Source organism: Pseudonaja textilis, chromosome 3, assembly GCF_049901715.1.
Source record: "Pseudonaja textilis isolate UNSWEBS1 chromosome 3, rPseTex1.2, whole genome shotgun sequence".
Classification (NCBI taxonomy): Eukaryota; Metazoa; Chordata; class Lepidosauria; order Squamata; family Elapidae; genus Pseudonaja; species Pseudonaja textilis.
This window is the reverse complement of record NC_141992.1, coordinates 168,744,974-168,771,043: the sequence shown is the minus strand read 5'-3', so window position 1 is coordinate 168,771,043 and position 26,070 is coordinate 168,744,974. Positions and strand designations below refer to the sequence as shown.

Genomic DNA, 26,070 nt, shown 5'->3' with positions numbered 1-26,070 from the left:
GAAAATGTCAGGTTACCACCTGGTAAGCATGCCATAGGGTGTAAGTGGATTTATAAAATTAAGACAGGTATGGATGGGACTGTTACCCAAAAAGCCAGGTTAGTAGCATAAGGGTTTGATCAGTCAGCCAATGACTACGATGAGGTGTTTGCACCTAGTCTGAAGGCTACCACGTTACAAGCAGCATTAATGTGGGCAGCTAAGAAGAAATATACAATAAACCATTTAGATGTTGAGACAGCATATCTACATGCACTGTTGCAACATACTATATATATTTAAAGAAGCCTTTGGGGATAAAAACTGATAACAAAACTGATTGCTGGAGATTAAAAAAGAGTCTTTATGGCTTGAAGCAATCAGGCTATGAATGGAACCAGTGCATAGTAAAGGAATTAACAAAGATAGGTTTTGTAGCTGGCATGGCTGATCCATGTTTATTCAAAAAGGAAAGTGATGGTGTAGTTTCATTGTTGCTATTGTTCACTAATGACATAGCATTAATCACTAAAACTGAGCAAGAAGCTACTGGGATTATTTCACTGTTAGAGAAGAAATTTAAAATCAGGCATTTATATGAGATTAAACAGTATCTTAGTTTGAAAATAGATAAAACTAAGGGAGGCTACAAAATCTCACAGGCAGATAAAATTAACCAGTTACTGAAGAACTTTAAAATGGAACTTTGTAAACCGGCTAAGACACCAATGAGCCTGGAGTTTAGCCACAGTGATGTGCAAAGTCCTGTTTTTGATAAAGACATTTATCAATCATTAATTGGTAATTTATCCTATCTTAGTAATTGGTCTATGCCAGACATAGCATATAGTGTAAACCAATTAGCCAGGTTAATACTAAGCCTACTTAAAGGCACTGGCAAGCTGTTAAGCATGTGTTGAGATGTCTTAAACAAATGATGCATTATGCATTATATTTGGAGCCTAAGGATGAACTAAGTTTAACTGCATATGTTGATGCAAGTTTCGCTACAGACATACCTACACGTAAATACACGTCAGGTACTGTAGTGTTATTAGGAAAGGTGTTAATTGGATGGCAGTCTATTCGACAAAAACATCTAAGCTTATCAACAATGGAGGCTGAATTCTCATGTTTGTCTCTATTATGTACAGACTTAGTATGTTATAAACAACTAATGATAGACATGGGAAGTAATATAAAGGAACCTATTGTTGTATATGAAGACAACCTATCAGCAATTCGGATAGCTTCCAATCTCACCATAAAGACAGGATCAAAACACACCGATCTATGATATCTGAATGTGAGACAATGTGTTCAAAGTAAAATGATTACACTGGAGTACTGCATGTCAGAGAATAACACTGCAGATCATTTTACAAAAGCCCAAGGCCCTGTAAAACATAAAGCTTGCTGTGAGGAATATGAACTTAAACTGTAAAGTTTTATATATTGTCCTACCCAAAGGGGAGAATGTTAGGAATGATAGTCACCTAATAGTTGGGTTGGCCATATATAAACTAGGATAGTCATTTAATATTGTTGTATCTTTAAGAGAATGTTGTAATTGTGATTGGCTGAGGTTCTTCCAATGGCCATAAGATGGAGCCAGAAACCTGGTTTGTTCTTATTTGCCTTTCCTTTGCTTTCCTTTTGCCTTATCGTCATTCTGCTTGAATTGCAGTCTTGCAACTATTTGTAAACTCCGTTTACTGAACTTTGTTTATGATACTGGTAAAGAAAAGGACTTCGTTTTTGGATTATCCCTGGACTGATTATTTTGAATACTAACTGCTTTAACCATGTATGATTTGGACTATTTGTTGGATTATTTGTTGGACTATTTGTTTACCCGTTTACAGGAAGTATTACTTACATTTTACTATTCAGTGTATCTGTGTGCTGGTTGTGTGTTATTCATCACCACTCTCACTATGTTTCCCTGAGTGCATTCAATCTCCTAACGGGGAATACTGGGTGTGTCCTCAGTTTTCAACTCGGTCTGCAGAGCTAGAGACTAGAGACTACCCATTTTGGATTCTCCCTTCGGCTCCCAGAGAAGCAGCATTCAGGTAGGACGAATGCCCCTTTGGCTAGAAGATATCCAAAATTGCTTTCCCTTTTCAATGAGAGAAAAGAAATCATACTGGACTACAAGGAAAAGGCTTCATACCTGAAAGTTCTAATATAGTTTTCTTTTTGAGCCAAGAAATGCACATTTAAAAAAGAATGCATTTTAATTTTACAGATTTAAAGATCAAATGCAGTATTTTCTTTCTTATCCTTTTCCAAACAAAATAAAATATGGTATGATTTTTTTTGTATATCCAAAATAGGATATAATGAGAGGTTTTTAGGGTGAGACTAAACGTTATACTGAAGATGTGGTTTTGTCTATGCATCTCTTAAAAAAAAAAAATTAAAGCTGTGAGTCAGGAATGTTTTGGATTGGGACCAAAATGGGATAGTGGTAGATAATTTTGCACAACTCAATTTTTTTTGCAAAAATATTGTTTTTTTTTCCAGAGCACAAAACCTGGATTGAACCTCATGCTCCTATAAAATGCAATGAAATTAGCAATAGCAATACCACTTATGTATATATTATATTTATTTAAATGCACACACATATACACACACAGAGGTTCCCCTGCTTTATCCATCTGGCATTTTTTATTACACTGAAATACTTTGGCCAAACCAAATGAAGGGTAAGAATTGTTGTGTTGACTATAATTGAAGCTGATGAAATGGTACTACATTTATTACATATTTTATTCCCAACACTACAAAATCAAACCATTCATTATACAACATATGACACTGATGTAACACTTGGAATGCAGTCTTTGTACATAGCGGCAAACTACATGTTAGTTCACCCATGGCAGTTATGCAATTAATAAATACCACACTAAAAATGCTAACATTTTGATCACCTGTATTATATTGTAAATTTAACAGGAAAAAAGCTTCAAATAACAATATCCTATGGTGAACTGCATACACTTTAATATAGCACTACAACACCATCAAACATCCAATATAAACTTGGATGAAAGTGTTGCCTTATTACAAACTATGCTTTGTAAATTGGAAATCAATCTGCAGAATCCATAATGTCTATCCTTTCTTAAGTTAGATTTTTTTTCCTTTTTCTTGATTTGCATAGTTTTATGTCTTGTAACTATCATTAACATTAAATTCTGAGGAGTGTGTATATATATTTCTGCTGGGACAAATACAAACTAGGTAACATTATCAGTGCTGATCACTGATGATGTAACCTAGTTTGGTCAATAAAACATCTGCAAGAAAATAACCAATCTCAGAAAGCACCAACTTTGAGCTACAAATACTCTATTGGAACAAATACAATTTGTACATTAGTTCAAATTATGTAAGCAAGACAGTTACATTGATGTTACTCTGAGAAAGGATATTTCACTGATACTTCTGCCACATATTTTGAATACTCTAAACAACTATTGTTAGCTTTATTAAAAGCATTTAATTATCAAAGCTAACATGTGTTGCATTTGATACATACAATTGCATGGATCGAAATTTGTATGAAAATGAATACATGTAAAATTAATTTAGATTCATCTTATCATATCACAGCATTCAAACTAAGTGCTAGGCTGCACCACAATCTATATTCAAAGAACAAAAGTTGATTCAGACTGCACATGGATGCACACTTCACACCTACTTCAATACAGCTTCTTTAAGAAGTTGCCAAATTAGTATTCCTATTATGAATTTTCTGCACAGCACTTGTAGTTATTAATTACACAGAAGAGTAGTTAACAGCTATTAGTTTGGTTTTAAATTACTTTTGGACACAATATGGTTATGAAGCTTTCACCACAATTTCAACAATCCTATAATCTGCTTAGAGTAAGATATAGTCCATTGCATACTTACAAATAGAGACAATTGCACTGATTTTCCATGAAATAGCTTTTAAGACAAATGCATCTAACTGTTGCTACACAATTTATTTCATCACTCCTAATTAAACAAGTTGACCTTTATTTTCTACTTTATGTTGAAAGTTATACAGTACTGCATGCTTTTTGAGGCAAGCACCTAGGTCTTTCTAGTTTATAAAAAGGTAAAGGTAAAGGTTTCCACTGTCCAGTTGTATCCAACTTTAGGGGACAGCGCCTTCCGTTTCTTAGTGAATGGAAGTATCATTGTCTGAAGACACTTCTATGGTTATGTGGTTCAGCATGACTATATGCTGAAGCACACCCAGAACACTTTTCCTTTCCACTGAAGTGGTACCTATTTATCTACTCATGTTTGCATGCTTTCCACATGCTAGGTTTGCAGGAGCTGGAGCAAGTAACAGAAGTTCACCCCCTCACCCAATGCTCAAGTATTGAAACCAGACTTCCAGCTGAAAAGCTCAGCATCTTTAACCACTGAGCCATCATGTCCCCCAGTTTGTAAAAAACTATAATAGTGCTGTATAAATAAAATAAAGAAGATTGACACTAGTAGACAGGGCCTAGATTTACATGATAATTAAACATGTAGCTTAAATAAATGTTTAATGCTTCCCCTTTTTCTCCTTTTCTCCTCACCAAGTGGCTCCCTTTCCCTCAAACCAGCAGTGAAAGTATTTAGTTTCTTTTTTCAAATACATATTTAACTACATGTACCAGTAGGTTTTAAGTAGGAAATAAGAATGTTATAATTCCCCCCCCACCAAAAAATTTTTTTTTAAAAGGACATATTTTAAATGGGAATATGAAGAATTAATGCCATGAAAAAATCCATCCCTGTCTCACAAATTACCACTGTCTTTTCAAAACCGACTCAGTGCTGAGGAGAGGTGGCTGATTGAAATGCAAGGTTTCTATCTTGTAATTCCACTGAGTTTAAAATGGCGGTAAAACAATAGTAATAAAAATCTTGATACTTCAAGGAGACACAGAGCATTTGCATTTTAGACCTGAAAAATCCCAAGATGTCAAATTTCAAAACCTAAACATTACTGGAATGATAAAGCCATTACGAGAAAAATGCTGGATATTCAGAAAATGTATTAGTCATAATTTCTCCCTGACGTGGCATTAACAGAGCTTAGCATTGTATGAGGAAGATAATGAAAATATTCTTTGCAGTTTAAAGAATGATCTAAAATATTTCTGAAATAGTTTTATTGCTTGCTGCAATTAGTATATCCATAACGTGAGATTGTTTCTTTTCAGCTGATTATAATATTGCTTGGGATTTAATTGTTGCATTTAGGTGAAGGCATCTTAGTGCCACAATATTATAGTTTTGATATATAAATATATGTTTATGTATATCATAAAATATGACATATTATCTCTTATCTCATATATCAAGAATGTATTTATTTACAGCTTAACCACAAACAAAAGGGTATTTCTTCGAAGCTACTGCAGGGATAATGACACCTGATAGCAACTGAGGAAGATATCAAATGTAATAACATTCCAGCAGTAAAAATTAAAGATAAAAAAATATAAATTGAGGAAGAAAAGACAGTTCTCTTGCCATATTATTGAAACTTCTTTAGTCTGATGGGAATTTATGTTGGATCAGTGATTCAGAAACATGAAAAATTTGTAGTCTGGGAGGCAAGAAAGATGTTGGCATACAGATGTTCCATTTCATTTCTCAGATGATATTGTCACATTACTGTCATGTGCTGGGACCCCAATCACATTGCATTAGTATTGTGAAAATTGAAAGTTTTGATTAGTTGATGTGAAAAAGTAGCAGCTATTAAATAGGTATATATTTCCTTGCTTACTTTTTTATCATTTCATCATTAAAACAGGGGTAACTCAAAACATAACTTCACAAAAACAATAAAGCCATGTAATATTTCAATACATTTTTAAAAAAGGCAGAACAGGAAAAAAACATCAATTTCAAAGGGTGAATGAATGTTTGGCAGATTCCAAAAGCTTACCAAAGTTGGCATCAGCCACTCTAAGCAGAAAGGGGGGTTTGTAAACAGGGCTTCATCAAATAGTCTTATCCTCAGTCACTGTATTACAGACCATACCCACAGGTAGAACCATAAGTAGCATCTTCCAGCTGATCTGAATGTCAGCTATTACTGGAAAAAGTATTATTACAGGATTATATTTTAAAAATGCACACTTGAATTGGTCCCCAAGTCTCACAGGAAACCAGTGTAGCATATTCAATATAGGTATTTTACATTCCCAACTTAACTGTTCCATTTAACAATTTGGCAGTTACACTGTTCAGTAGATGCACTAGGCATCATTTGCTATTCACATATTGCCTTTAATGGTAGCTTCATACTGTTCTCAAAAATCAGTTACTGTAGTTATAAATTGTACTATAAAATTCAGCTATACCAGATTAAAAAAGGATCACAGAACTGAAACCAATAATAAACCAATAACCAATAATTTAGCAATATCTTTATTTAATAATAATTTGATTGTCTGCGATGCCTCATTCTTCATCTTCACCAGCAACATAGTCACTCTTGATTTCAATGGAATAATACTCATTAGTATACTGATAATACCAGGAGCCTAAAACTCTGAACAACAATTCCTAATAGCTTCATTGCTGAGATACATAGTTATCTTGTAGATTGTTTATATAGCCTGAAAACAAGTTAAACTGGGTCTAGATAACTAGCCTTCACAAAGAGCATCTTTAACCACTAATTACCACTCACTTTATCACTTTACTCAAAAAGGAGTACTTACAACTCAATGGTATTTTCACAAATCAAATTCTAGAGACAGCATAATTTGTTTCAAAATGCAACATTAACTACTTCCTGTAATGTATAACAATGGTTTCTAAAGGAAAGAAAATCAGAGCTGGAATAGCTATGAAAGGGACAGGGCAGGGGGGAAAATTTTGAATGCATGAATAAATATTCTAACACTTGTTTAGTGTTCAGTTATCACAATGTGGAATGACAAGAATACCTGATTCAAATTTCCTTTTTTCATTTAAAGGCCGATGTACCCAAACATTCACAGATTAAAAACTCTCATACAAACAAAAATTGTAAAAAAAAAAAAAGTTAAGAACATGTCTTTTTTACTTGGACAGTTCAGAAGCAAAACAAATATGAAATTAATAATGTAAAACAAGGAAAGTATATCTTTGTGAGCAAGATAAATATGTGTGCCCACAAAATGGTGGAAGCAGCAGTGAAGGATCATGCTGCAAGTTCTGGCCTTTGGGACATGTATACGTTATTGTAACACACTGAAGACAAAAGAAAGGCTTGTTTTGCAACACTACTGTTTGTCAGTCTGATTCCTCCTTGTCCCTATTTCTTCACATGCCTGGTAAGTTTAACACCATACATAAATGATAGTTTTGAGCAATTTAAATTACAAGGTGGAACAATTTTTTAAAGAACAAAAAATATTGCCCATCTAAATTGTTGCTGGTTAGGAAAGCTTTATAATATGAAATGCTTATTGAAGAACATATGCTTTACATCTAAAAATATTTTTTTCATTAAAGGGTTTAAATAAAAAAAGAAACATACCTAAATTATAACTTTCCTATGGACATTTGCACACCCTTTTTTAGAAGTGGTGCCTTTAATGTTGAGATCCATAAATGTGTCCCTTGGCATATAGTAGAAAACAGTGGGGAAACTTTAAAATAGATCAAAAGCATAACTCAGAAATTATAATTTTAATTCCATAACTTTATGCAATTAACAGGAGATACTGAATGCAATGTTTTATAACTGTATCAAAATACAATAGTTAGGCCACAAAAATTCCATAGACTTGTGGTATACAACACTAACATTTAAGAATATCCTTGACCAGATTACTGAGATACGATCACTACCACAAGTCTAGTGAATTTCTTTTATGAAAAAGAACCAATGGAAAGCTACACTTAAAATATTATTCTGTGTCTCGTTAATATACTAAAATAAAATTGAAATTATTCTAAATTGATTCAGTATTCTCTTTCCACAGACATGCTTTATAGATTAGGATTATAAATTGTAACAAAAAAGTGAAATAATGAACCAAGTCTTTTTACAGGATATAAGAGTTGTCAGTATAAACCAAACAGCTCAAATGCATGAATTTTATTTCATGCTAAAGAAATCTTTGTTAAGATTATAAATCAAAGTGATTTGTGTAACTCAGAAGATAATGGATTAGTAGACTTTCCTGCAGAACCAGATGTTCAAAACGACTTTCAATTTTTTTAATACTCTTGATACATTTCTTCTTAATATTCCCCTAAAAAAAATTTGTATAGCTTCCAGCATCATGTATCTTAATATCTGGCATTAAATACTGTATTAGACAACAACAATTTTAGTCACTATTTATACCAGCTTTCAGACTGAAAAAAAACAAAAAGTGATAAGGTTTAGTGAACATGTACATATTTTTCTGTCTATCTTCAAAATGTGAATATACATAATATTATTTTTAGTCTGTGGTGTTTTAGGTGAATATTGAATTATATCATATAATTTTATAATCACCTTAAAATCACAAAGGAATTAAACTGAGAATTTGGGGGGGAGTGATTTTTTTCTTTATTTTTTTACTAATTTGATAATGCTGTTCCAAAAAGGCTGTTAAGAAATTGTGAATTTGTAGGATGAAAACTAAACTACTGCCATGATATAGAAGAGTTACAAAACAAATTAGGAATTAATGATCCATATACAACATGGAAAAAATTCAGAGGGGGTTGCCCAAATGTTCCATATAACACAAGTCTTGCTTAATGTAATTATTAATGATCTGAAAAGGGTATGGCCAATGAGGTGGCAAAGACAGCAGATGACATGAAAACATTTGGATCTACAAAAGGTGCTTTACAGAACCATAAGGAAGGCACAGAAGCAGAGTGGCAGACAGAAATGTAAAATTGAGGCTGTTCCTCATCAATTCATTTCCTGTGAATATTTTATGTGGCAAAAAATTTTCCACTATGTTATATGTAGAAGTCAAGGAAATTAAATTTATTGCCTTTGTTTTTCCACAAGACTTCCAGCACTAAACAAAGGATGCAAAGTCTTAACCTGACTAATACAGTCTTAGATAGAAAAATGTCAATGAATACAACAGGAACAAAATTCTAGAGTTAAATCCTCATGTTATCTCAGTGTTTCCTCCCAAAAAAGTGTTTTAGTGGAAGAAATCATAATGCTCTTTTCTTTTAAATAATAAAACCAAATCAAAATGAGGATGAAACTGTAGCATATTGCTTCCTTTCATACAATTCTAAACAAAGGAAATAATTTTTTTTAACAAAAATATACACACAACTAATCTTTAATTTTTTAGTCCCGAAGCTAAAACTGATCCATTCATAAAACAACATTTCTTTCATTTATGATATTTTTAATTTATAGAACAACCTATTAGAAATTAGGAAATCATATCAAACTATTTATCTACAAAAATCTTTAAAAAGAATTTCTTGCCTTGATGTTGACTGACAGAATTTTTTTTTGTCACTTTGATTTCTGAATTATAACACAAACTAAAAGAATATATTATACTGTATACATTATAAAGCAAAAATATGTTAAGCTGAAGAAATTTCTTTTAAAAAAAACTACAGCTGAATCATTCAGGTTCAGTTCATCTATTTGGCTTTCATTTAACATCTTCAATAAAGAATCAATTAACAATGTATTATTAATGTACGCAAGGCATTTGAATATTTTAGCCCACAGAATTAGCTTTTATTAATGTCATAATACCAATTTGGAAAAAAATGTATTTTTGAATCATAGTCCAAATTCCTTCCCATAAATATGAAAAATACCGTCAGCCTATATATAGTAATCTATTTTACTGAAGCCTATTTATGCTTTTTCCCATGTATGTACTGTAGTCCTTTTTTCTAAAACAAGCTTGTTTATTTTCTTAAGCCTTTCTTAATTGAACTTATATGGCAAATATTTTGTCTTTGCTGCTGTCCTTTCAAACTGCTGCATTTTGTCATTAAAGTATGGGATCGCACATAAAACTTAACCTGTCAATGAATTTTTATGAGAGCTAAGAATTAGGGTTATGTAACTCCTTTGATTTAGGGTTATGTAACTCCTTTGATTTAATAAAAAAAAAACTTTTTTAATACATAGAGTGTACAAATGTAGCACCTGCTTGTAGCTCCTTAAAGTTTCTCCCCAGGATTGCTTAAATGTCATCCACAGATTTAGTTGAAATTTCACCAAAAGATACAGCTACTTTACGGGCTACAGATACTGAAGGTGGCACATTTATGGTCTTACGTGTACTAAACAAGTTTGGGGGCACTGAATCCTAAGGATTACCCTATCCTAAGAAATATGACATTGTACCTATTTCTAGTTTATAACACAGTGATATGAGAGTAATTATCTCTTACCTGAGACAGTTAATTTCATTTGTTTATAAACAAAATTAATCTGTTTTTCTTTCTTCTCTTTATTATTATACCATTACATAATTAGAGAGCCATTGAAGACTTTATAGTAAAGATTGATAAGAGTTAATAACAAAATATTTAAATATATTCAAAACTATCTGCTGGACAAAAGCTGTTGGATAGCAGGAATATACGAAGTGTATTAGACAAATGAAATTTTTGCTTCTGTCTTTACTGCTAAGGATATGGCACAGATGAGTTCCATTCAAAGACTCATAGTGAACTACATATAAACTATTAATTAAAAGATATGTTCATTTAAGGCTGGCTATGGTTCAGTTCTTCATAAAAAATTGCCAATGTGGGTCTAATTATTAGAATGGGATCTAGATCAATAAATATGGAGTATTAAACTAGTGGGCTTAATGTCGGTCCTTGGAAAATGGTAAAAAATATTAAAAAGAAAATAATGAATATGTAGAACAATAAGTCTTTCTGTAAAGAAACCAGCATGGCTTCTGAAAGATATGTCTTCTCTTGTGTCATTCAACCTTTAAATTTGTGCTGAGTTATCAATATGTGGCCAAATAGCCTTTGATGAAACACCTCACCAAATGTTTCTGAGCAGTCTCAGCAGCTGTGGAATAAGATAATAGATGCTTTCATCTATTGATAACTAGTTAAACAAAGAGAAGGTATGGACTGTTATCCCATCAGAGAGATGTACAAAATGGTTTTTTTTAACTTATAGATGATCTAAAATTAGGAGGCAGACAGGAAAATGACCAAATTTGGTGATAATACCTAATTTTGTAGGACAATAGAATCAAAAATATCTTCCTAAACTGTTTCAGTTCCATTTAAGAAAAATACTGAGATATGCACACATGCTCACAAATTCCCAACTTCTCACATACATTCGAAGTAGGCAAGCAGTAATTAGTAGAACCAAAATGAAAATGTCAAGCAAGGAGGGGGAGGGGAGGGGGAGGGGAAGAGGAGGAGGAGGAGGAGAAAGAAGATATCATGTTTAGATTAATTAAGAAAAGAACTGATAATAAAACAGCAAAACAATAATGCCTAAAAGTACAAAACAAAGCAAGCAAATTTGTAGGGCAAATGAGCTGAGAAACCAGAGCAAAGGTGGCTAAGAAGAGATGAGAGAAGTATATAAAATCCTGCATGTTACGGAAAATTAGACCACAAACAAATGTCTCTTAAATGGAATATCCATTGAAACAAAATTTAAAAACATTGGGGAATGCACAGAAAGTGGTCAGGTTGGAATAGTTACTAACATAAGCTGTTTTAAAAGGAACTGGACACATTTGATGATTGATGGATTTTATTCTTGACATCTGGTTATCACCTTCAGAAACACTTTTCTAACTTTGTCTATTCTTCAAAATTTCCTAGGCAGATTGTTATTCATCATGCCTTGTCAGAGTTGGAAATAGACTTTTAGATCACACCTCAATATAATGTAATATTGACATTTATTGTTGTCTTAACTATACTAATATACTAAAAACATCACTTTTTTGACAAGATAACAAAGGAAATTAAACAATTAGTCTATCTAATATAATTTATGTTTAATGTATAAGTAACCAATTAGATATATAAAATATGTTTTAAGTATTCGGACAGAAAAAAATCCCTAATTTTTGTTTCATTATATTTTTGTGCGTTTGAGTAATTGGGTTTAAAATACTGAATTTTGAAAATATGGAACTCATCATTTGAAGCATTAAATTGTTTGCCTTATGGATAAATCTGGAGAAATTATTAGAACTGGGTCAAAGAACAGAAATTATAAAGAGTTTAGTAGTCTTATATAAGATTACAGACTTTGATTAGAGGGAAAGACAAACATTATTTTTGATACTTCTCAGAATGATATTGTTATTGTTTCATATACCACTATGGACACTTGTACATATACTTCAGTGAAGTTTCTTTCAGTTTATCTCATGAAGCTGGAGACTATTGTAATGCTTTTGCTTCAGAAAGAGGAAAGGGTTTTTCACTTGGGATTATGTTAGATGTTGCTTCATATCTTGAAACTATATTACAACAGGGTTAACTCAATTACTGTGGACACCAGTAGGGTCATTTCCATGACATGCTTATTTTTGGTACTCCCCTAAGTACTTTACTTTCATGTAAATGTGACGGTTCTCAGGAAAAGAAGGTCAAACAACACTATTTCACTATGTGATATGCATGGACCGAGGCACAACTTTATAAAAAGAACAGCTCAGATATATTATGATATTTGCTTATATTAATCAAAAAAAGCATCAGTAACTACAAATACAAAAATAGATACCTAGAAGTTACTTTAATAAGAAGTTACTTTGTCATTATTACATAAAGAACTATTTAAACTAAACACACACACGCACGCACACATACTTTTTATGCACCAATTAGCTTATTTTCTGCATATTTGAGCATATAGTCTGGCTTGGATAGAGTTGTTAATATGCAGTGTTAGGGATTCCCACAGAAATAACCTACCTATACATATGTTAGGCTAACAGTTTAATTATGAATGTAGTAGTGAATGTACACCTTGTTCTCTTACAATCAACTAATCAGAATAGCACTCTTGCATATTTTATCACTCATTACTCGCTTTCCAGCCTGATAATTTGATATACAAACTGTGGCATTTCCTCAGTAACTGACCATACATTATAAAAGATTTCCAACTTATTAACATAAACTATAAAGTTTCTCAGATAAAACATGTTCTGTAAAAATGAGAAATCTTGTAGAAGTGAAATTACAACTCACTGGGGAACTATAGACCAGTTATTCTTTCACAGCCCTATTTGCATCACACCATTGTTGGATAAAAATGCCACTATGTATAATGCCTCAATTTCACAGAGGAAATGGGGTATATAATGAACAAATAATAAATGAACAGATTGTACAGCATATGGCATAGTTCTGAGTCTAAGGATATTTCCTGATGTAATATCCCAATATTTCTTTGTAATTAAGAGAAGTACTGTGTAAAGAACTTCTACATAATATTTCAAAATATATTTCTACAACTGGTTACAATTCTACTTAAATATTCTTCATTCATGTCTTTTTTTTCTTTTTTCTTTCTTTCTTGCTCCTTCTCTCCCTCCCTCCCTTCCTTCATTCCTTCCTTCCTTCCTTCCACAATTCCAACAATTAAAAGACTATTGCTAGAGCATAATAGCTGCTCAGAATACTAGAAAAAGATGCTTCCCCCCCGCAAAAAAAACCCCTTCAATATGGTATTACAAAATAATGCTTAGATTGTTTACATATTACTTTTTCTATATATTTTATCATTTAAAAGAAGAAATAATTCTTTAAAATGATAACATTCTCACAACTTCATTTACAACATTTACAGTTGTGGGGAAAATAAGAAGCAGGAGCAATAAGGTTTGCTGCCTTGAGTTACATATAAAATCTAATAATAATAATTGTCTGCTAGCAAGAACTAGTGGGACCACAAAATAGAGAAAGTAATAGAAAATGAAGAAGCTAAACTGCTCTGGGACTTTAAAATTCAAACAGACAAGAACCCGATACATAATACCTCAGACTTAAGAACTGTCAATAAGAAAGACAAAAAAGTCTTGTTGTTGCAGTACCTGGAGACAGCAAAATAGAAGAGAAAGAAATATAGAAAATCACAAAATATAACAGAATGACTATGGCAAAACAAAGATCGCACCGACATTAATAGCACCTTGGGTACAATTCTAAAACTTCTGGAGAACCATTTGAACACCATTGGCATTGATAAACTTACCACCAGTCAATTGCAAAAGGCAGCTTTACTTTGAACATATTATATCCTACAACAATACCAACATCTGTCTATCCCAGGTTCTTGGGAAGGACTAGATAAGTGCATTAAAATGCCAAATCCAATCTAAACATCTGACTCACTGAGCAATAAATCATAATAATGCAATCGAGGCCAGAACTGAAAAATTATCAAAGTACACATTTTGCAAAGAAGCAGAAGAAACAATAGATCATAAACTTAAATTCATGCAAGAAGATCACGCAAACTGATTATAAACAATGAATGTTGTCAAAATGACTCATTGAAGTAGTTATAAAAAAATGGCTGTGTGCCAGTAATGAAGACTTGGTGGGAACATATAAATGAAAAAGTAATTGAAAATAAACAGGTTAAAGTATTGTGAGATTTCTGAATACAAATAACCCACCAGATATAATTGTGGTTAAAAAGAAGAAAGTTTGAATAATTGATGTGGCAATATCAGAAAATAGCAAAATAGAAGTCAAAGAACTGGAGATCACAAGTTATCAAGATCTGAAAATCAAAACTGAAAATTTATAGCATAAACTAGTGATGATGGTCCCAGTTGATATTGGCATACTGGATGCCATACCCCCCAAAATTGGATGGCACTTAGAAAATATGTGCTTTGACAAAACTTCCATTTGTCAATTGCAAAAGGACACACGGCTTGGATCTGCACACGCAATACAACAATATATTTTGACATCCTAGTATATAAAGAACTTTACGCATATGAAGGCCAAAAGCTAAAAAACTGGGAGCTATGGCTTGTGAACAGATACAGTCAAAGGCAATTCATTACCAGAAATAAAATATTCAAGGATGCAGAAATGGAAAATATTGAGAAAAATAAGGAAAATGGAAGATCCCAAAGCAATAGTAGAATAGTAGAGAAAATTCAGATAACTAGAATTGCAATTATAAAGAAAACAGCTAATATGAATTACAGAAATGATAACGTAGAACAGTATTGGTGAAATTTCTGGGGCAGCGCTGGAAACCCGGAAGAGCAACTACCTGGCGTGCGCGTGGAGGAAACCAGAAGAGCAGCTCCCCAGCATGCATGCATGTGATGGGAAGATGAGCTTCTGGTTTCCAGTGCGCGCATGCACGCAAGCTACCTGGTCTTCCAGTTCCTGGCTCACATGCACATGTGAAGACCAGCTGGCTGGTGTGCATCCGTGCACCTGAAACTGGAAACTCAGCTTTCCATCGCGCACATGCTGGCTGGCGCTCATGTATGCGCCGGAATCCAGAAGAACAATGGCCGATGGCTGGCATGCTCAGAGAGATGGCTCCGCATGCCACTTCCGGCATGCGTATGATAGGTTTTCCATCACGGACTTAGACGAAGTGATAACAACAGAACTAGTAGAGCCAGCACTGAAATAATCATTGACTTAACCCCCTACCACAAGAAAAATGATGCCATAAGCAGAATTACCAATAAAAAGACCAAGATTGCTAGCATTGAAAGCAGTGCTCAACAAACACCTGGCACTTATAATGATGCAAGGGGCCTGCAAGGATTAAAAAACATCTATTGAACAGACCAATCAAGTTGTCTATAATACAGCAGTGGTAGTTATAGTAAAACTGGTTATTGAAATTAGAAAAACAAAAACAAAATCATATTCAATCCCAAAGTGAAAAATCAGACTGGAGTATGATCTTTATTATGAAATAAAGAACTTAAGATTAGATATAAGTAATTAAAATAAATTGAAAGAACAAAAATTGATAAGTGTCATAATCAAGACAAACCCAATTTTAAAAAAATTGGCTTAGCAGAAAAATTGAAGAAGCTTTTGGGAAAAAAAAAATAAAACTGCAAATAACTGTGGAACTGAACACCATGAGGCATGAATAATCAAATTTCAGCAAATCAGCTATTTAAATCAGACCAAAGCAATTCTACCAAAGTACGAATGGCTATAGAAATTCTAAAAATAGAAAATCAAACCATAAGGAAATAATCTAGTTTTAGAAAGATAAATGGGGAACTCAAAAGAATCTTAATAAAAACGCTGGATGGATAAAAGATGAATTTGAAGAAGAATTTAGTAAAAATGAAATGGAAAACCTAATAGTAACAGGAGAGAATGTTAAAAATTGAAAAGGATAAAGAATTATCAATCAAATGCACAGCTCTGGAATCAAATGACTAGCTTACATCCAATTATACCTAAACAACTTAATGAAGTATTATATAAAGGAGATATCAATGACTGATTTATCACTGACAAAACCTGATTCAAAAATCCCCAGCTAAAGGGCCATGCCAGGAACCTATTAGCCAATAACACGCTTGCCTACAATGTGTTAAATTACTCAGAGGCATAACAAGAGACAATATCCAAGATTATTTAGAAGAAAATAGCATTTAGTAGAACAAAAAGAAATAAAAGAAAAACATACAAAAGATTGATTTCAATTTCTTTTATAGAGAATTGCAAAAGTCCCACCACCACAAAAAAAAATTTTATATATCATCTGAATTATAAAAAAGAGTTTGATTTATTACTGCATAGTTGGATCATCAAATGTTTGGAAACAATTTGTGTCAGTAAAAACATTAAAATGCCATTTAGAAAAAATAACTGGAATACAAAATTGATGGCTGGAAAAGAAAAATATTGGTTTATAACATTAGAGATGAATTTTTATTACCCTTATTATTTGTACTATATGAAAGTAATAAACAAATTACTGAAAGTAATTTTTAAGAAAAGAAGTCTTGGCTATCAAATGGTAAAATTATACTAAAATCTCACATAAAACATGCATTGGTTGATTGTATAAAAAACAGCCAAGAACAAGCATTGATGCATGTTAAAAATTGGAAATTACTGAATGTGCAGGAGAGATGTGAATTTTGAAATAATGTGATAAAATCACAAAGAGAATGCTAGCAAAGAAAGGTATTACATTGTTAACTTCTATAAAAGATTGAGGGCAAAGTGGATAAAGATAAAATCTGGGAAATGACTTATAACTAGAATATCAGAAAAAGAAACTGAAGGCTTGATTTTGGCTTTGCAAGAGGAAGCTATTTGAATCAATGCAATCAAGACCAAAAATGAAAGATCATCAAATCATGCAAAGTACAAATTGTGCCAAAAAGCAGAAGAAACAGTAGATCATATACTGTATTAGGCTTGTGAAGATGGTTATACAAACTGATTAAACAACATATCACAGTTGCCAAAATGATTCACTGAAACATCTGTAAAAATTATCATGTGCTAGTAATGAAAAAAATATTGGGAATATATAGTTGAAAAAGTAGTTAACAATGAACAAATATTGTTGTATTTCTCAATACAAATGGATAAAATCTTGAATCACATAATACACTAGACAACTGTAGTAGTCAGTGTGGATACTTCATATGGTAATACCAGAAAATAACAGAAAACAAAGAATTGGGGAAGACAGCAAAGTATCAAGATCTGAAAACTGAAATTGAAAGATTATGGTATGAAGCAGCCTTGGTGGTTCTTGATGAGACCTCAGTGTGTATGAAGACTAACATCAGCTAAAGAACTAGAAGTTGTGATTTCATATAATAGACCTTGTACTTCAATATAATAGCAGACTGTTAAAATATTTCTTAGCCCTATACATATAAAATAGAATAATTAAAAATAGTCAATAGAATTAAATTGCAAATTAAAATTATCATACGTCTTAAACCTCTTTTATATGTGAAATAATATATTTCAGTAACTGCATCTAAATAATCAAAGAATAAGTTTAATCTAAACAAGTAACTACAAAAATGCTTAAAAATACGTTTTGATGCTTAAATGTATTCAAACTTTCCAATTTCCTTTTGCCCGATCATTTGTACACAAATAAGAACAACAGTTCAATACCTGGAATTGCACGTATCTATGATATTTGATTTTAAAATTTAAATTTAGTACAACTCTAGTAAAATGGAAATAATGAGGCTCTGTTCAACCTATATCAATCAAATTGAATCCTAAAATTCTAATTACTTGCATAATTAAATTTAAATGAATTGTCTGGATTCCTTCAAATAAAATGAATTTTGACTCTGATTTTCAGCTAAAGTCTGAGCCAATGTTTTGTTTCTTATAGCCAAAATCGCTTGGTTGAGTTGGGAAGCTATGAAAATTGAATGAATAAATGAATAATATAATAAAATAAAATAAAGCAAACAAGCATTGGGTGTACTTTGAATTGGTTTTCCTTGTTATTTCTTACATACTTGTCCAAATCCAATTTTTAACCCTGATACTTTCATGCATATTATGAAAAATAAGAAAAATGCAAACTTTCTCTGAAGGAATAGTAGTCTTCAAGTGACCCAAATCCTGGTTATATCACACATAAGCAAGGTGGCACAATAAATTAATACGTTTGCGTATTTCAAAATACAAATATGCAAACATTAATAGGGAAGCCAGATCGACTATTCTGTTTCACTAAAGTCAGTATGCAGAGTTTGTGAAATTAAGCTTCCTGCTTTGAACCAGAATTGAAAAGCTAGAATTCTTCCTTCCAAAGGCAAAGCAATATTAATTGTTCAGTTGAATGGCAGGTGCCAAATGGTATTTACATTTCCTGCTGAAGATGCTAGCTTATAGGCCAACCAGTTGACCATGAAAATTCTTAGCCCTAAGTGACCCAAAGACTGACTATAAATCTATCCCCTGAAATACAGTCAATGCTCCATTTGTTCTTCCAGCCTTTCCATATGTAATGTTAAACATTTTATTATAATCTAGTTACATTGGGATCTTTTAAGACTGGTAGCAATAATTTGTTGACAAAATGAAGGATTACTGTAAACTTTTATTTAAAATAAACACATTATAGGGTCAGCATCACTCAAGGGAATGTCATTTAAGGAGAGGATTATGCAATTATATTGCATTTAACAAGAAGAATGAGTTAAAGACATAAAAACAGATGGGAAAAAGGTACTAAATTAATGCTTATGGGGAAAGAAAAGGTTACAAAACAGTGCAGTTTGCCATCGTGTACTTAGATCCATTTTAATAACTATATTTCTCCTAAACTGGAAAATATTCAGACTACTACAACTGCAAAACTTGATAATAGAGTAATGTCTGGCAATGGATTTCATACGATCAGCTTTGTATTTTATATCCTGGCTTTCAGTTTATTTTTCAGCCCAATTCAAGATTCAGGTTTTTACTAATAGAGCCCTGAAGATCTTAATGCTAATCTTTTTTTTCTATATGGCTATGATCATCTTCAGAAATGCTTTTAAAGTGATACCTGTAGGGCAGAGCTGCCAAACTCCTGGCCCGCGGGCCAGATGCATCACGTGGCCGTGCCCATGCCTGGTTTAGGGGGGAAAGGTCCTGATATGTCATGTGAAGCCGTCGTGACGATGTGAGTTTGACACCACTGCTGTAAGGGATTCAGGGATATCAATATCGTCCATAGATATGCTGTTTGTATTACTTTACAGGATGTCATTGAATGCCTAATTATTATTTCATTTATCTCATTTGTGCCCATGTATAACATTAGCATATTATGCAATTCTAATTGCTTGCATAATAAAATTTAAACAAATCATCTGGATTCCCTCAGATAAAATGAACGTATGGCATTGTTTTCAGCTGATGTCTGAACCAATATTTTGCCTCTTATATTCAAAGTATCTTATTCTCTTATATTCAAGGAGTTCAATCAAAGTTTGACCATTTATGTGTCACCAAGGCCAGAGGATGGACAATATAGCATGCTTTCTTCAGAATTACATATACTGAATTGGAAGTGTGATAGATTTCAATACCATTTAGGGGCATTTCAAGTCAATGTTTTTTATTTCTTTCCTATAATTTTGTTCATTCCTCCAATTTTTATTTTCAGGTTGAAAATATTGATAAGCAAACGTTTAGAGAAGTTGTCATTAAGTGCAAGCTTGCTTATCAATAAGGTCCTTTGTGATGATAATTACAGATTATTCGGAAGAGGACCATATTTCAGGGGTTTCTAAAGCAGCAGTGGATAAAGCAAAACTGGTAGAAAACAGATAACCCAGTAAAAGCTAGTGAACACTGAGTTGAATATTCTGGATACCACGGCCAGAAAGGTTAAAGGCAAATGTTGCCTCCTTGGAGTTGGGGGATTAAAAGACGGAGAAAGATTTAATAGTTTTGGAAGTATGTATAACGAAAACTGACTTCTGTGATGAATAAGTTCTCCCTGGGCTAAGATTGATACTGTGATATATTTTTCTCTCTATTACTATGGTGATGCTAAATTAACTCAGAGAAATCTTACCAACTGGGGAGCTTATGGTAGTGATTTATACATACTTTTAACAAATAATAAATAAATAGGTTTACTGATATGTTATAATTTTTACATGACCAAACATTCCTGATATGGTCAAAAAGCCATATCACATATTTTTCTATGCATATTACCATTAAATTCTATGCTGGTGTAATAGTGTTATTATTTAAATTGCCTCCATTAAAAATTAGAAGTCTTAATTCATAGCTTCCCATTAAAATCACAAAATTTACATTTTTTTCATTCCTGAAGTAATCAAAATATGCAAGTTAAGAATAATACTGGTCATAATTGATCAGTATTTGCTAATCAATTAAAAATGATATTATATTATATCGAGAGAGTATATGAGTGCCTGTTGTAAGTTTTCTTACTGCTTCTATGCAGGTGGATGATACCATATGCCACGTAGAAGTTCAGCGGTCTGCATTATAGACAAGGCTTTTAATAAATTCCATTCACTTTCTTGGCAAGCAAGTAGTTGCTTGTATTAGAGCTGCTGGGAAGGCATATGGCTTACAAACCACAGCTTTGCCATACATACAAGTGCACACTTTCTCAAAAATAACCAATAATTATTTGGTGTGATCTTGATTATCGTTTTGGAATGCTATTACTTCTGCCTTGGGCAAATGAGAAGCAAGTATTTTTCAAGGACAATTCTAGCTGAAATTTCCTCTAAAGGATCAAAGCAAAACATGCTTAGTAGCAATGAATACAGCTTTGTTCCCTCAGCTACCAGTAGCAATAGACATAAAAATAGTGTGTTTCTAAATACTTATGGAAAGATCATCAACACTTTTTGTTTTGAGTTTTCTTCCAGAATTCCATGGCCCACATGTTTTTTTACTATAAAACATGAAAGAAAAGGTGTTGCTCTGGTCAAATAAAAATAAAGTTTACTAGTTTGTGTCTCAGGTTTAAGCAGGCCAAATTCTGCCAAAGACATTAAAACAACATCTGCAAAACAGATTTTCATTAAATTCATCGGTTGAAAGCTAAGCTCTTAGGCAGATGATGCCTTAGAACTAACCTTTCACCTTGAATTAGAATTGGATCATTCAACTTTTCTAGTTTTTGAAAAAATAAAAGTTCAGGGTAAAACTAATGTTAATATTAATGGTATTATGAAACAATTATATTCTATTAAAAATAAACAATTAAAATGGAAAATTGAATTTTGTTATTCTTCTGACTGCAGAATATGTATTATTAATACTATCATCTATGTATTATACAAGTGTCATTGACTTTGATGGCACCAACTTCAAAGTAGAGGTCCTTAATCTATATTTTTACAAATGTAGATTAAATATTGGTTTGTCATAGGAGGCAACTAATTGTACAAATTACCATTTTATTAAGCAGATATAAATGTTTTAATACTTGATTAACTTCCATTTTTACATCACGCCTTATCCATACTCAAGCAATTTTGATGCTTCTTTCCTCAAAGCAATTTATACATTTAGAAAATGGATACAGCCATGCATCTAAGGTACATAACTCCAGATGGCAAACAATATATACAAAACCAATATAATATCTGTAATCCATTAAAATAGTAAAGTATGGTAGAAAAACCAAACAAATAAACATAGCATAGTTTGTTCCAGTTCCATAAAATAAACAAATCACCTAGCATGCTATGATCTCTAACCCAGTGTTCTATAAGGCTTGGGGAAAAACAGCCTTCTGAAATATTAAGAAGGTTGAGTTATCCAAATCTTGGGGAGGGGACAGATGTTGTGACAGAGAACTTATGCCTCCTTGGACCCATTAGTGTAAGAAAAAGGATCACCAGAGTGTATCTATCCTGACAGATCTGGTGGACCAGGCAGAATGCCTTTCTATAATACCCATTTAATAGCAGTACAATTAGGAGGATTCCAATTATTTTCCTTCAATAAAAATGCATTTTTATTGCTATATTTTGAGACTGACAAAAAAAGATATTAGCTAGACAGCAGAATATCTTTTCTTTGCCAGTCCATTTCATTATCAGACTGGCCTATTTAGTTGAGGCCATAGGTTAGGGAACCTAATTTTTATATAAACCAAAATAGAAGGGAGATTGAGTAATTTAGTTAAAAAAATGAAAAAAAATATGAAAAAATAGCATTCTCTTTTAATATTTCAGTGAGTTGATGTAAGTTTGCATTATTTTATTTCTACAATTTGGAAGCGCTAGAATTAACTGATGAAATCCTAAGGGAATGTAACTATTACTCTATGGCAGTATGATTTTATGTATTTAGTATTTATTTATTTTAGAGGTGGAAGACAAGACCTTTCAACCAACAAAAGTAATCCTCCCTCCCTACACCAGTGAGTCATTCTTGTGTGTCTAACAGATTTTATTTCATTTATAAAAATTGTAAAATCCCCTTCCAGAGTTTTACTCTAGGAATTACACAGAAAACAATACATTTCTCTGCCACAAAAGAAAAACATGTTGTTCATATCATCTCATTGCTTTACTGTAAATTTTTTAGAGCTTTAAATAAAAGCTTCCTCTATTTTTTTGAATAAACTTTCTGTATAAGTATTAAATCTACACATAATCAAAATACAGCACCCATGTATGCGAGGTTTGATCCTCAACAGTGTGCAGATGACACAAAATATAAAATGTTAGGTCAACTAATCTATGATAATTCAAAAGTGGACACAATTATAAGTTATTTTAAATCCTACTAGTTCTGTATATATTCTATACATGATCACTGCTTTGAATTAGAGGAGGAGGAGGACGAGAAGGAAGAAGAGAAGTTTATAAAATATTTTTATTTCTCTTTTGAGACTTTTGATTGCAATATTTCTAAAGCCCATTCTCTCCATTTTTTAAAAATAACAAGATGTGAAGCATAAGAACCTAATGATATGATACTCAATATTATATAGATTTAGTACAAATATTCTGATGCCAATATAATTTAAAAGATTACTTTCTAAGGGCTGTCTTCATATTCCTACTTAAATAAACTAGTTAAATTACAAAAAGTACAAACATATGATACTTTTAATTTCTTATATGGTTTTATTGTTTACATTTAAAGGAGTGACAACTACTCGACCATCTTGTAAGACTTCTGGTAGGTTTATTATGGATAAAGTGATGTTTAGTATTATGGGTACGGAAGAAGATTCAAAGTAGCATTTATAAATATAGAGGTGCCTACTTTCTTGATAAGCACCACATGCTTCTAAAGCATGTAATTATTCAGAAAGATTTCTAAACACATACTGAAAAATAAAATGGTGTCAGGCACTCTGAGTCCATGTCTGTAAACTTGTCTTTTGATTCTAGATATCTAGAAACTTTTATATGAAATCGTCTCCCTTGCAGAGTTTGAAGGCCAACAAACAGCCTAAAGTTCTATTTTACCTGAAGTTGAAGGCAGTAGCAGTTACCAATATGTTTAATAGTCTGCCTCCAAGGAAATAAATTTCATTTATGTAATTATAGCAGGTTAACATAAAAAGGCTGAATGGGGATACTAAGCAAAAGGCTGAAAGCCACATATTTTCAGAAGAGTTTCTTGCACAGAGGGAGGAAAGAGAAAAGAAAAGAAGAGGGAATGACAGCTTTTTCCTTATAAAATTTAAATACAAAATATATTCATTACTTTGTACTTTAAAAAGAGGGTTTCAACTGTCTAACACCATAATTTACACACAAAAACAGTTTTTTTTACTAGCCTTTGTGGGGAGAATGTTGCCTAAAGAACTATTTGCCTGTTTTATTTTTACTTTCTGTGCATTTTATAAAAGGATTATATTTCAACAGCTGATTTAGTCCATAAATATCAATATTTGCACTACTTATATTACTTTATAATTAGACTTTCAGTATGCTAAAATTGCCTTACATCATATTTAGATTAACTATATGGTTTCCCATCTCAAAACAATGATTCTATACATGCCAATCCTTTAGTATTCTAAACTGGATAAATGTTTTGAATAAAACGTTCAGATAAAGAAATATAAAACACCTTGGCAAATGACAAATTTGAAATGCAGAAATGAATGTGCACAACCCTATAAAGCAATCCTGTAAAACATTACTAAAAACATTATCCAACAATTAAAATTTGGAAGCATAATAGTATATTAGATTATAATAGTATTCATCACCCTGACAGATTCAAAGCATTTTCTTCCAAGCTTCAAAAACAATGAATTTACCTTTATGCTGACACTTTCTACATGACACCTTTTAATTTTATTTTTTGCAGGTAAGGCTTACAAAAAGAAATAGGCAAAAGGACAATAGACTGTACTTGTAAATCTCATAATAAAAATATAGTTCACTGTGTATGTTTTCAATAAATATTGAAGTCACAGGCTTTGATTGAGATTATTTATGATTGAGCCGCAGCATGAAGCTATAATATTTTCTTATATACAATAGTAAACAACTGTCAGTTCAAATATGTGAAATCATTTGTAGTTAACAATTGGCTAACAAAACTAATTAGGTACAGGATGTCTTTAATTTAACAATTTCACCTAAATCCTATGTACACATAATTAGGGGTAAAACTCAGGGAACTCATAGGATTTACTTCCCAATATGCATACAAAGGATTGTGCTGATAATAGAACTGTAAAGATTGATTAAATAAACAAAGAGATAATATGTTCAAGATGCCACTTTTGAGGTAGCAGACTATTTTTGTTACTTTTTTTTAATTTGCAGATTTATCAACCTTTCCTTTTTTTGCCCTATCATTTTCACAATTTACTGCCAGCTGAAATTACTGGTAGGTCCTTACCTTGTAAAGTCTCAAGGCTGCCTCATGCCTGTGATTGGTGGTGTGTAAGCGCAATTTATCCACACTGTTGGTGTAGTAGTCACAGGCATTACATTTCAGGTGAACTGGGTTGCCAATGGCAATGCACTTCAGCCTCCACTCGTTCGTTTTTCCTCCTTCCTTAATATGTGCCACCAGTTGATATTTCTGCATGTGTTTGTCAGTCTTGCAATGGAGCTGGAAGTTGGCTTTGAGCTGTGTGTTGTAGTTACACAGCTTGCATTGGTATATGTCTCCAATTACAGCCCTCCACTCCTCTTCAGGGAGAGAACGTTCACTGCTCACATGCACACTTAGGGCCTCCAAGCTGTCAGAGGTGAATTTGTTGCAAACAGCACACTGGAATAACTTCAGCGCTGGGTCACTGATATAAGGTGACAGCTCTCCTGCAGTAAGGAGGGACAGGTCATCACCCATTAGCTGACCACTGGCAAGCCGGATTTCAGGTGGCAGCTCATTATTTACTACAGGGAAAAAAATTAAAAGGTAAAGTAAAGACCAGAAAACATAAGAGAGTCTGCGCGTGCACACGGACACACATGCACGCTGGAATCTATAACTAAAGCCTTGACAAGGGACTTGCTTTCTCTAGAGCTTAAACTATAAAAAGCTGTAATAGGATTGAATCAGGATCAATTACAATCATCCCTTTCAACTTCTGAATTCCCTCATCAGATAGCTTTAATTACTCCTACTGGGCATGATGTCATTCTGGAATTTTTATTTTCAAAG

The 26,070-nt window shown here is 32.5% G+C and overlaps 1 protein-coding gene across 4 annotated transcripts in view; it reads right to left on the bottom strand.

Moving 5' to 3' along the window:
- The window catches only part of ZFHX4 (zinc finger homeobox 4), a 193,153-nt gene that overhangs the window by 139,192 nt on the left and 27,891 nt on the right, over positions 1-26,070 (bottom strand). For 3 of the 4 annotated variants that reach the window (XM_026706065.2, XM_026706067.2, XM_087931403.1), the window contains exon 3: positions 25,300-25,802. In XM_026706065.2, the coding sequence (XP_026561850.1) occupies positions 25,300-25,802 (503 nt within the window). The remainder of the gene's footprint in view (positions 1-25,299; positions 25,803-26,070) is intronic. The other variant, XM_087931404.1, reaches the window with a different exon arrangement.